The sequence below is a fragment of the Magallana gigas genome, chromosome 2 (assembly GCF_963853765.1).
Source record: "Magallana gigas chromosome 2, xbMagGiga1.1, whole genome shotgun sequence".
Classification (NCBI taxonomy): domain Eukaryota; kingdom Metazoa; phylum Mollusca; class Bivalvia; order Ostreida; family Ostreidae; genus Magallana; species Magallana gigas.
In genome coordinates this window covers 3,300,255-3,310,585 of record NC_088854.1, presented here as the reverse complement: position 1 = coordinate 3,310,585, position 10,331 = coordinate 3,300,255, and the positions used below count along the sequence as shown (strand labels likewise).

Genomic DNA, 10,331 nt, shown 5'->3' with positions numbered 1-10,331 from the left:
AGTATCCATGAGTGCTTAACTATTACGAGAAAAAAGCAATTTGTTGATATTTTCTACATATAAACGGCACTCAAAAAGGGCCCATTCTCTATAGCTTAAGTGCACTTGTTCTTTACGTGTGTGTTTCAAAACAACACTTTAAGCTAACACGGGACAGATATTTAAGCAAGTTACTATAACGAGTACAGTTTTCTTTCAATAATGTGACTAGAATCATTTCTGCATACTTACATTCAGCAGAAATGCATCTGTGTTTTTCTCTTTAAAGAATCCAAAACCAATCTTTGTGGAAAATTACTGACAAGATGTGAACAATTTCCATTACTTTGATTTTTGTGAGATATTGATCCTTTAATATTTCGCCAAATTTTCATTTTTTTTTTAGCTTTGCCAAGCTTACCCAGTCTTATTACTACAAAATGTTTACAATCCCTACTTATAGCACGCCGTAGCTGTCAATGTCAGAATTCTACCGGTCAACAGTTGACCGGCATTTTGTGTTATATTAGCTCCCCTTTGAATCTTGAAGATTCCCTTGCGATGCCACCCTTTCGTCAATGCCGTAAGGTTTGCACTTCACTTCTGATTTTCACAATTGCAATGCTATTCAATTTTCAATTCAATTCCTTATTTGATATATTTCATGAACTATTTTACTTTAAGAAGCTTAAAATATACCAGTGGCATGTCGTGAAATTTGTAAAGTGACATAAGTAAGAGGTGCATTCATATTTGTTTTATTTGAAAAACAACAACAAATTCAGAATCTATATTCTGATATAAAAATGCACCACAAGTACAATAGAAACGACATAGAATAAATAACATGACACAAATTATGCTACTGATATATCTCTTTTCGAATCTCTAACATTTGTAACTCGCTTCCAAGCATAGTCATATCGAAGTAATGATTTCCTGACAGTGTCTTTGTTAGAATCATTCAACAAACATCGTCGTACATAGACGGAATACCCTAAAGCAACAATTTTGTTGACTTGGGATCGAACGTCAGAATGAGATAATAGTCTCGATTCCCAACACCTTGTCTTGGTGAATCCTGACGACAATTTACAGTATGTCACGTAGCGTTTAGGATCGGAAAGTTTCCTCACAGAGAACTCGTACACAGCTGCAGGAAAAGTTTTTCCTCCGCAGACGCTGGTTTTGCGGAAACCCTTTCTTCCTCTGTATCTTTCAGACCACAAAGAGTCGTTTTCTGGTTTGGTGGGAGAGATAACTAGTTCCCATGGGGACCACTGTATTTTGTTTAAAGAAAAGTTCGTGTCCGGAACGTTTTCTCTCTTCAGTTTTCTAAGATTGTTCATCTGAAATATTATGAAATACAATTTACCACAAATGGTAAAGAGCTGCGTGGTCATACAACAAACATTTTTGCCAGCCAAAAAAAAAGAGAGCAGGCTGGATCAATAAATAGAAAACCTCTGGTTAGCCAAGGGTTCTTTTAAGGGTCGAGCAACATTTTCAATCTAATGGGGTGTATTCTGAAGAAGAAGAAGAAGAAGAAGAAGAGGAAGAGGAAGAAGAAGAAGAAAAAAGACTTCTACATACCTTTTGACAAGAAATGGCCAAGAGTTTCGCCTTCTTTCTATCGACTGCAGAGCTGGGTTTCTTTTTGGCGATGGTTTTCTTGACTTTATGAATGAGGGAACTGTTTTTCTTCCCTTTGGTAATGGAAGGAGCCTTTGTGAGCGAAGGTTTCTTTTTCAGAGCTGGCTTGAATGCAAGTGTTCTGGACTTTGGCTTCTCTGCGGTTGACGAGGAAGTTGAAGGTTCTTCTTCTCCCTCTCTTAGAGCCCCGAACAGAGCGTGCACGTCCTTATGGAGACCCATTCTAGCATCTCTGGCACGGACTTCCTGTTCATAGAGGTCTAGAAACTCTGCTCCTTGCTCTCTGTAGCAAATAGCCATGATAAAATCAAATAAGTTGGAAAACTGCTCCAACTCCACTCGTCTGCCCGCCGTCTTGTTGGCCAGTGTTTGGTAGAAGTTTTTGGTTCTCTCATCGCCCGAACCTCCGCACTGTACACCGTACACGCGGACACTCTGAATGAGATGAAAAGTGTTTATGAGCCAAAATTTAAACTGCTTTGCTTTTAATGTTGCTTTGAATTATAAGTGATCGAAATTAATTTACCATCAAAAGCGTGTATACTCTAATTATTGCATAAAAGTACTCACCATTGCTGCCAATTTGTCTAATTCCACTTCCCAATCTAATCTCAATTTATTGTCTGGGTAATTTACACCATGCGGATTTGCATCTCCAATCATCACCAGAGCTCTCTGTGATCTCGGCGTCCACGATAGACTTTGAACCTCATGCAACACCAATTCATAACATTCATCGCTATCGCCGCCACCCGTGGATTCAACATTTTTCACCCAGTTACACAGTTCTTTCAAATCGGTTGAAAAGTCAATGTGTTTGGTGACATATGACGAGTTTTTATCACAATAATCACCATGAGCGAAGACAGCGATTCTAAGACCGGGTATGTCCGTCTGTAGTCGTAGAATCAATTCTTGCACATTTTCTTTTACAGCGTTTATAGAACTGGACATCGACCCAGTAGTATCAAAAGAGAAGCAGATCTCCATTGGTCCTCCTGGTGGAACAGCCATGTTCATTAAATCAGGGTATTTCTGTGGATATGAATGTTCTGTATCCGCACGAGTTTATATACATTCGGGGTGAAGACTCGCGATTCCTGTCTCGAGCTCGTGCATGAGGAAGACTGGCGATTTCGGGATAAGATAGACTGGCGATACATTTAACATAGATTTTTGCTGACGATCTTTGATATGCACATTTTAAAGCCTTTCAATACATTTTGGAAAATTAACGTGCAGTTAACTTATTTTAAGTTTTTTTTACAGTGATGTAGTCAAAAGCACAGCAAACATAGCAAGAATTCTTGATTAACTAATAAAAATAGTTCGCCAACATTTATTGGCCTGTTAAGATTAATCAGTTCTTGTAAGAAAAATGCCCATTTTATTTGACTTTTTAAGCCTTTTGTGAATTCATAATATTTTGGTATTATGCGTAATTTTGTCTAAATGGGGTTTTTTGTACCGATAAGTGCTGTCAGAATAACGTTTTGGTACTGAGAAGTAGTGGTTTTGTCCAAAACTTCGTTTGGTGTTAAAATGCAAACCTAAAATGTAACTTTTTAAATCTGAAGTTAGTCAACCAAACCTTCGAGATACAGGAGAGATGCATGTACGCTATAAAGAATGTTTTGTGTTGCGAACAAGGTTCGTGCCACGTTTTTCTTAACATATACAGAAAGAGCGGAATAGAGAGCATCGTACATACGTTTAACACATATGCCATATGACAGGAACTTTCAGTTCATTTTGAGTCACCAATAGAAAAATAAAGGATTTGAACCAAGCTATTTTCAACATACCATTAACATGAACATTAACATGGAGCGATTCTTACAGTAAAACAATTTATTTTTGCCAGTAAATATAAGAATGTCCCAAACCTCACTACGCTCATGTTAAAACGAACTGTCACTGATTGAATACATATTGAGAAACTACTGTTACTTAAGAATTGTAAATTTGCTGAGTATTAAAAGTATTGGCAAACTATTTGTTACTTGTTATAAAATGTGTTTATAATAGCTGCAAGGATATTTAATCAAATCATAGCAAAAGAAAATATAAGTCTACTATTATGTATCCTCTTGCATATGTATGACTTTTGATAGATAGTGTTCCCCTCTTTTTCTCCGCCCTCCTACACACCCTCACCCCCCCCCCCTTCTTAACTAAAAATACTCAAACTTCCATGGTTGATAAAGAAAGTATTCGAGATTGTTTGTGCATATACATGTCTGTTTGTCGATGTTTATACATTATATCTTAAAGTAAGTGAATATGTGATGTGTATGCACTCTAACCTAAGTATATGAGAAAATGCCAATAATTTGTACATGAAAGTTTGAATAAAAAAAACATGGAGCGATCCTTGTTTGCGTTTCAAAGGACTGTAATCTCGGTATAGTCACACAGTTTCAATAGATTGGTAGTTCAAGTGAATTTTGCGTAATAATAATGAAATTAATATTTCCTCGACGCAGTTCAAAATTTACGTGTGTGTTTCAAAACAACACTTTAAGGTAACACTGGACAAATATTTACGTAAGTTACTATATCCAGAACAGTTTTTTTAAATACTGTGACTAGAATCATTTCTGCATGCTTACATTCAGCAGAATCAGATCTCCATTTTTTTGCCTTAAAGAATCTTAATCAATCTTTGTGGAAAATTACTGACAAGATGTGTGAACAATTTCCAATACTTTGATTTTTGTGAGATATTGATCCTTTTAACATTTCGACAATTTTTGTTAATTTTTAGCTTTATCAAGCTTACCCAGTCTTATTACTACAAAATATTTACAATCCCTACTATCAGCACGCCGTAGCTGTCAATGTCAGAATTCTACTGGTCAACAGTTCACCGGCATTTCGTGTTATATTAGCTCCCTGTTGAATCTTGCAGATTCCCGTGCGATTCCACCATTTCGTCAATGCCGTAAAGTTTGCACTTCACTTCTGATTTTCACAATTGCAATGCTATTCAATTTTCCATTCAATTCCTTATTTGATATATTTCATGAACTATTTTACTTCAAGAAGCTTAAAATATACCAGTGGCATGTCGTGAAATTTGTAAAGTGACATAAGTAAGAGGTGCATTCATATTTGTTTTACTTAAAAACAACAACAACAAATTCAGAATCAATATTCTGATATCAAAACGCAACACAAGTACTATAGAAACGACATAGAATAAATAACATGACAGAAATTATGCTACTGATATATCTCTATGCGAATTTCTAACATCTGTAACTCGTTTCCAAGCATAGTCATATCGAAGTAATGATTTCCTGACAGTGTCTTTGTTAGAATCATTCAACAAACATCGTCGTACATAGACGGAATACCCTAAAGCAACAATTTTGTTGACTTGGGATCGAACGTCAGAATGAGATAAAAGTCTCGATTCCCAACACTTTGTCTTGGTGAATCCTGACGACAATTTACAGTATGTCACGTAACGTTTAGGATCGGAAAGTTTCCTCACAGAGAACTCGTACACAGCTGCAGGAAAAGTTTTTCCTCCGCAGACGCTGGTTTTGCGGAAACCCTTTCTTCCTCTGTATCTTTCAGTCCACAAAGAGTCGTTTTCTGGTTTGGTGGGAGAGATAACTAGTTCCCATGGGGACCACTGTATTTTGTTTAAAGAAAAGTTCGTGTCCGGAACGTTTTCTCTCTTCAGTTTTCTAAGAGCTTTCATCTGAAATATTATGAAATACAATTTACCACAAATGGTAAAGAGCTGCGTGGTCAAACAACAAACATTTTCGCCAGCCAAGGAATCCCGAAAAAGAAAGCAGACTGGATCGATAAATGGAAAACCTCTAGTAAGCCAAAGTGTTCTATTAAGGGCCGAGATAACAATCTCAATCTAATGGGGTGTATTCTGAAGAAGAAAAACGACTTCTACGTACCTTTTGACAAGAAATGGCCAAGACTTTTGCCTTCTTTCTATCGACTGCAGACCTGGGTTTCTTTTTGGCGATGGTTTTCTTGACTTTATGAATGAGGGAACTGTTTTTCTTCCCTTTGGTAATGGAAGGAGCCTTTGTGCGCGAAGGTTTCTTTTTCAGAGCTGGCTTAAATGGAAGTGTTCTGGACTTTGGCTTCTCTGCGGTTGACGAGGACGTTGAAGATTCTTCTTCTCCCTCTCTTAGAGCCCCGAAGAGAGCATGCAGTTCCTTATGGAGAGCCATTTTAGCATCTCTGGCACGGACTTCCTGTTCATAGAAGTCTAGAAACTCTGCTCCTTGCTCTCTGTAGCCTCCTAGTGGAACAGCCATGCTCATTTGATCAGAGTATTTCTGTGGATATGAATGTTCTGTATCCGCACGAGTTTATATACATTCGGGGTGAAGACTCGCGATTCCTCTGTCTCGAACTGGAGGGGAAGACTGGCGATTTCGGGATAAGATAGACTGGCGATACATTTAACATAGATTTTTGCTGACGATCTTTGCTATGCACATTTTAAAGCCTTTCAATACATTTTGGAAAATTAACGTGCAGTTAACTTATTTTAAGGGTTTTTTTTACAGTGATGTAGTTAAAAGCACAGCAAACATAGCAAGAATTCTTGATTAAGTAATAGTTCGCCAACATTTATTGGCCTGTTAAAACTAATCAGTTCTTGTAACAAAAATGAGTTTTATTTGACTTTTTAAGCCTTTTGTGAATTCATAATATTTTGGTATTATGCGTAATTTTGTCTAAATGGGGTTTTTTGTACCGATAAATGCTGTCAGAATAACGTTTTAGTACTGAGAAGTAGTGTTTTTGTCGAACACTTCGTTTGGTGTTAAAATGCAAACCTAAAATGTAACTATTTAAATTTCAAGTTAGTCGACCAAACCTTCGAGATACAGGAGAGATGCAAGTACGCTATAGATAATGGTTTGTGTTGCGAACAAGGTTGGTGCCACGTTTTTCTTTACTTATACAGAAAGAGCGGAATAAAGAGCATCGTACATACGTTTAATACATATGCCATATGACAAGCACTTTAAGTTCATTTTGAGTCACCAATAGAAAAATAAAGGATTTGAACCAACCTATTTTCAACATACCATTAACATGGAGCGATTATTACAGTAAAACAATTTTATTTTTGCCAGTAAATATAAGAATGTCGCAAACCTCTCGACGCTCATGTTAAAACGAACTGTCACTGATAGAATACATATTGAGAAACTACTGTTACTTAATAATTGTAAATTCGCTGAGTATGTAAAGTATTGGCAAACTAATTGTGACTTGTTATAAAATGTGTTTATAATAGCTGCAAGCATATTGTAATCAAATTATAGCAAAAGAAAATATAAGTATACTATTATGTATCCTCTTGCATATGTATGACTTTTGATAGATAGTGTTCCCCTCTTTTTCTCCACCCCCCCCCCCTTTACTAAAAATACTCAAACTTCCATGGTTGATAAATAAAGTATTCGAGATTGTTTGTGTATATATATGTCTGTTTGTCGGTGTATACACTTGTCTGTACATGTGCATTTTTATCTTCGGTATGTGACTGTGTTTATACTTATATCTTAAATGAAGTGAATATGTGATGTGTATGCACTGTAACCTAAGTATATGAGAAAATGTCAATAATTTGTACATAAAGTTTGAATTAGAAAAAGACATGGAGCGATCCTTGTTTGCATTTCAAAGGACTGTATTCTCAGTATAGTCACGGAGTTTCAATAGATAGGCAGTTAAAGTGAATTTTGCGTAATAATAATGAAACTAATATTTCCTTGACGCAGTTCAAAATTTACGTGTGTGTTTCAAAACAACACTTTAAGGTAACACGGGACAAATATTTACGTAAGTTACTATATCCAGAAAAGTTTTTTTTAAATAAAATAACTAGAATCATCATTCAGCAGAAACACATCTCTGTTTTTCTCCTTAAAGAATCTAAAACCAATCTTTGTGGAAAATACTGACAAGATGTGTGAACAATTTCCAATACTTTGATTTTTATGAGACATTGATCCTTTAATATTTCGACAATTTATTTTATTCTTTCGCTTTGTCAAGCTTACCCAGTTTTATTAGTACAAAATATTTACAATCCCTACTATCAGCACGCCGTAGCTGTCAATGTCAGAATTCTACTGGTCAACAGTTCACCGGCATTTCGTCTTATATTAGCTCCCCGTTCAATCTTGCAGATTCCCTTGCGATGCCACCCTTTCGTCAATGCCGTAAGGTTTGCACTTCACTTCTGATTTTCACAATTGCAATGCTATTCAATTTTCCATTCAATTCCTAATTTGAAATATTTCATGAACTATTTTACTTTAAGAAGCTTAAAATATACCAGTGGCATGTCGTGAAATTTGTACAGTGACATAAGTAAGAGGTGTATTCATATTTGTTTTTTTTTTAAAAACAACAACAAATTCAGAATCTATATTCTGATATAAAAATGCACCACAAGTACAATAGAAACGACATAGAATAAATAACATGACAGAAATTATGCTACTGATATATCTCTTTTCGAATCTCTAACATTTGTAACTCGCTTCCAAGCATAGTCATATCGAAGTAATGATTTCCTGACAGTGTCTTTGTTAGAATCATTCAACAAACATCGTCGTACATAGACGGAATACCCTAAAGCAACAATTTTGTTGACTTGGGATCGAACGTCAGAATGAGATAAAAGTCTCCTTGTCTTGGTGAATCCTGACGACAATTTACAGTATGTCACGTAACGTTTAGGATCGGAAAGTTTCCTCACAGAGAACTCGTACACAGCTGCAGGAAAAGTCTTTCCTCCGCAGACGCTGGTTTTGCGGAAACCCTTTCTTCCTCTGTATCTTTCAGTCCACAAAGAGTCGTTTTCTGGTTTGGTGGGAGAGATGACTAGTTCCCATGGCCACCACTGTATTTTGTTTAAAGAAAAGTTCGTGTCCGGAACGTTTTCTCTCTTCAGTTTTCTAAGATTGTTCATCTGAAATATTATGAAATACAATTTACCACAAATGGTAAAGAGCTGCGTGGTCATACAACAAACATTTTCGCCAGCCAAGGAATCCCGAAAAAGAGAGCAGGCTGGATCGATAAATGGAAAGCCTCTAGTTAGCCAAAGTGTTCTATTAAGGGCCGAGAAACAATCTCAATCTAATGGGGTGTATTCTGAAGAAGAAGAAGAAGAAGAAGAAAAAAGACTTCTATGTACCTTTTGACAAGAGTTTCGCCTTCTTTCTTTCGACTGCAGACCTGGGTTTCTTTTTGGCGATGGTTTTCTTGACTTTATGAATGAGGGAACTGTTTTTCTTCAGTTTGGTAATGGAATGAGCCTTTGTGGGCGAAGGTTTCTTTTTCAGAGCTGGCTTGAATGGAAGTGTTCTGGACTTTGGCTTCTCTGTGGTTGACGAGGACGTTGAAGGTTCTTCTTCTCCCTCTCTTAGAGCCCCGAACAGAGCGTGCACGTCCTTATGGAGACCCATTCTAGCATCTCTGTCACGGACTTTCTGTTCATAGAGAAACTCTGCTGCTTTCTCTCTGTAGCAAATATCCAAGATAAAGTCAAATAGGTTGGAAAACTGCTCCAACTCCACTTGTCTGCCCGCCATCTTGTTGGCCAGTGTTTGGTAGAAGTATTTGGTTCTCTCATCGCCCGAACCTCCGCATTGTACACCGTACACGCGGACACTCTGAATGAATTAAAAAGTGTTTATGAGCCAAAATTTAAACGGCTTTGCTTTTAATGTTGATTTCAATTATAAGAGATGGAAATTAATTTACCATTAAAAGCGTGTAGACTCTAATTATTGCATAAAAGTACTCACCATTGCTGCCAATTTAATGTCTAATTCCACTTCCCAATCTAATCTCAATTTATTGTCTGGGTAATTTAAACCATGCGGAATTGCATCTCCAATCATCACCAGAGCTCTCTGTGATCCCGGCGTCCACGAAAGACTTTGAACCTCATGCAACACCAATTCATAACATTCATCGCTATCGCCGATGGATTCAACATTTTTCATCCAGTTACACAGTTCTTTCAAATCGGTTGAAAAGTCAATGTGTTTGGTGACGTATGACGAGTTTTTATCACAATAATCACCATGAGCGAAGACAGCGATTCTAAGACCGGGTATGTCCGTCTGTAGTCGTAGAATCAATTCTTGCACAGTTTCTTTTACAGCGTTTATAGAACTGGACATCGACCCAGTAGTATCAAAAGAGAAGCAGATCTCAATTGGTCCTCCTGGTGGAACAGCCATGTTTAATTTCTGTGGATATGAATATCAGCACGAGTTTATATACATTCGGGGTGAAGACTCGCGATTCCTCTGTCTGGAGCTCGTGCAGAGGGGAAGACTGACGATTTCGGGATAAGATAGACTGGCGATACATTTAACATAGATTTTTGCTGACGATCTTTGCTATGCACATTTTAAAGCCTTTCAATACATTTTGGAAAATTAACGTGCAGTTAACTTATTTTAATGTGGTTTTTTTTTTACAGTGATGTAGTTAAAAGCACAGCAAACATAGCAAGAATTCTTGATTAAGTGATAAAAATAGTTCGTTAACATTTATTGGCCTGTTAAAACTAATCAGTTCTTGTAACAAAAATGCCCGTTTTATTTAACTCCTTAAGCTTATTGTGAATTCATAATATTATGGCATTACGCGTAATTTTGTCTTAATGGGATGTTTTG

The 10,331-nt window shown here is 36.8% G+C and overlaps 2 protein-coding genes across 4 annotated transcripts; both read right to left on the bottom strand.

Moving 5' to 3' along the window:
- Nucleotides 1–836: 836 nt before the first annotated feature.
- On the bottom strand, nucleotides 837–2,652 carry LOC136272605 (uncharacterized). Its single transcript, XM_066074360.1, has 3 exons — nucleotides 2,203–2,652; nucleotides 1,573–2,067; nucleotides 837–1,328 (listed from the first exon to the last, which is right to left on the bottom strand). Exons 1-3 carry the CDS (start codon nucleotides 2,650–2,652, stop codon nucleotides 837–839), a joined length of 1,437 nt encoding a protein of 478 aa, XP_065930432.1.
- Nucleotides 2,653–4,682: 2,030 nt separating this feature from the next.
- Nucleotides 4,683–9,924, bottom strand: LOC117681641 (uncharacterized). Of its 3 annotated transcripts, none has more exons than XM_066074522.1 (3): nucleotides 9,450–9,924; nucleotides 8,837–9,314; nucleotides 4,728–5,344 (listed from the first exon to the last, which is right to left on the bottom strand). In XM_066074522.1, the coding sequence occupies exons 1-3, from the start codon at nucleotides 9,888–9,890 to the stop codon at nucleotides 5,331–5,333; spliced, it is 933 nt and encodes a 310-aa protein (XP_065930594.1). In that variant the 5' UTR covers nucleotides 9,891–9,924; the 3' UTR covers nucleotides 4,728–5,330. The 3 variants fall into 3 exon arrangements, with proteins under 3 accessions (XP_065930595.1, XP_065930594.1, XP_034302891.2); XM_034447000.2 differs by lacking the exon at nucleotides 4,728–5,344 and adding an exon at nucleotides 8,047–8,608; XM_066074523.1 differs by lacking the exons at nucleotides 8,837–9,314; nucleotides 9,450–9,924 and adding an exon at nucleotides 5,559–6,038 and having other exon boundaries at nucleotides 4,683–5,344.
- Nucleotides 9,925–10,331: the final 407 nt, after the last annotated feature.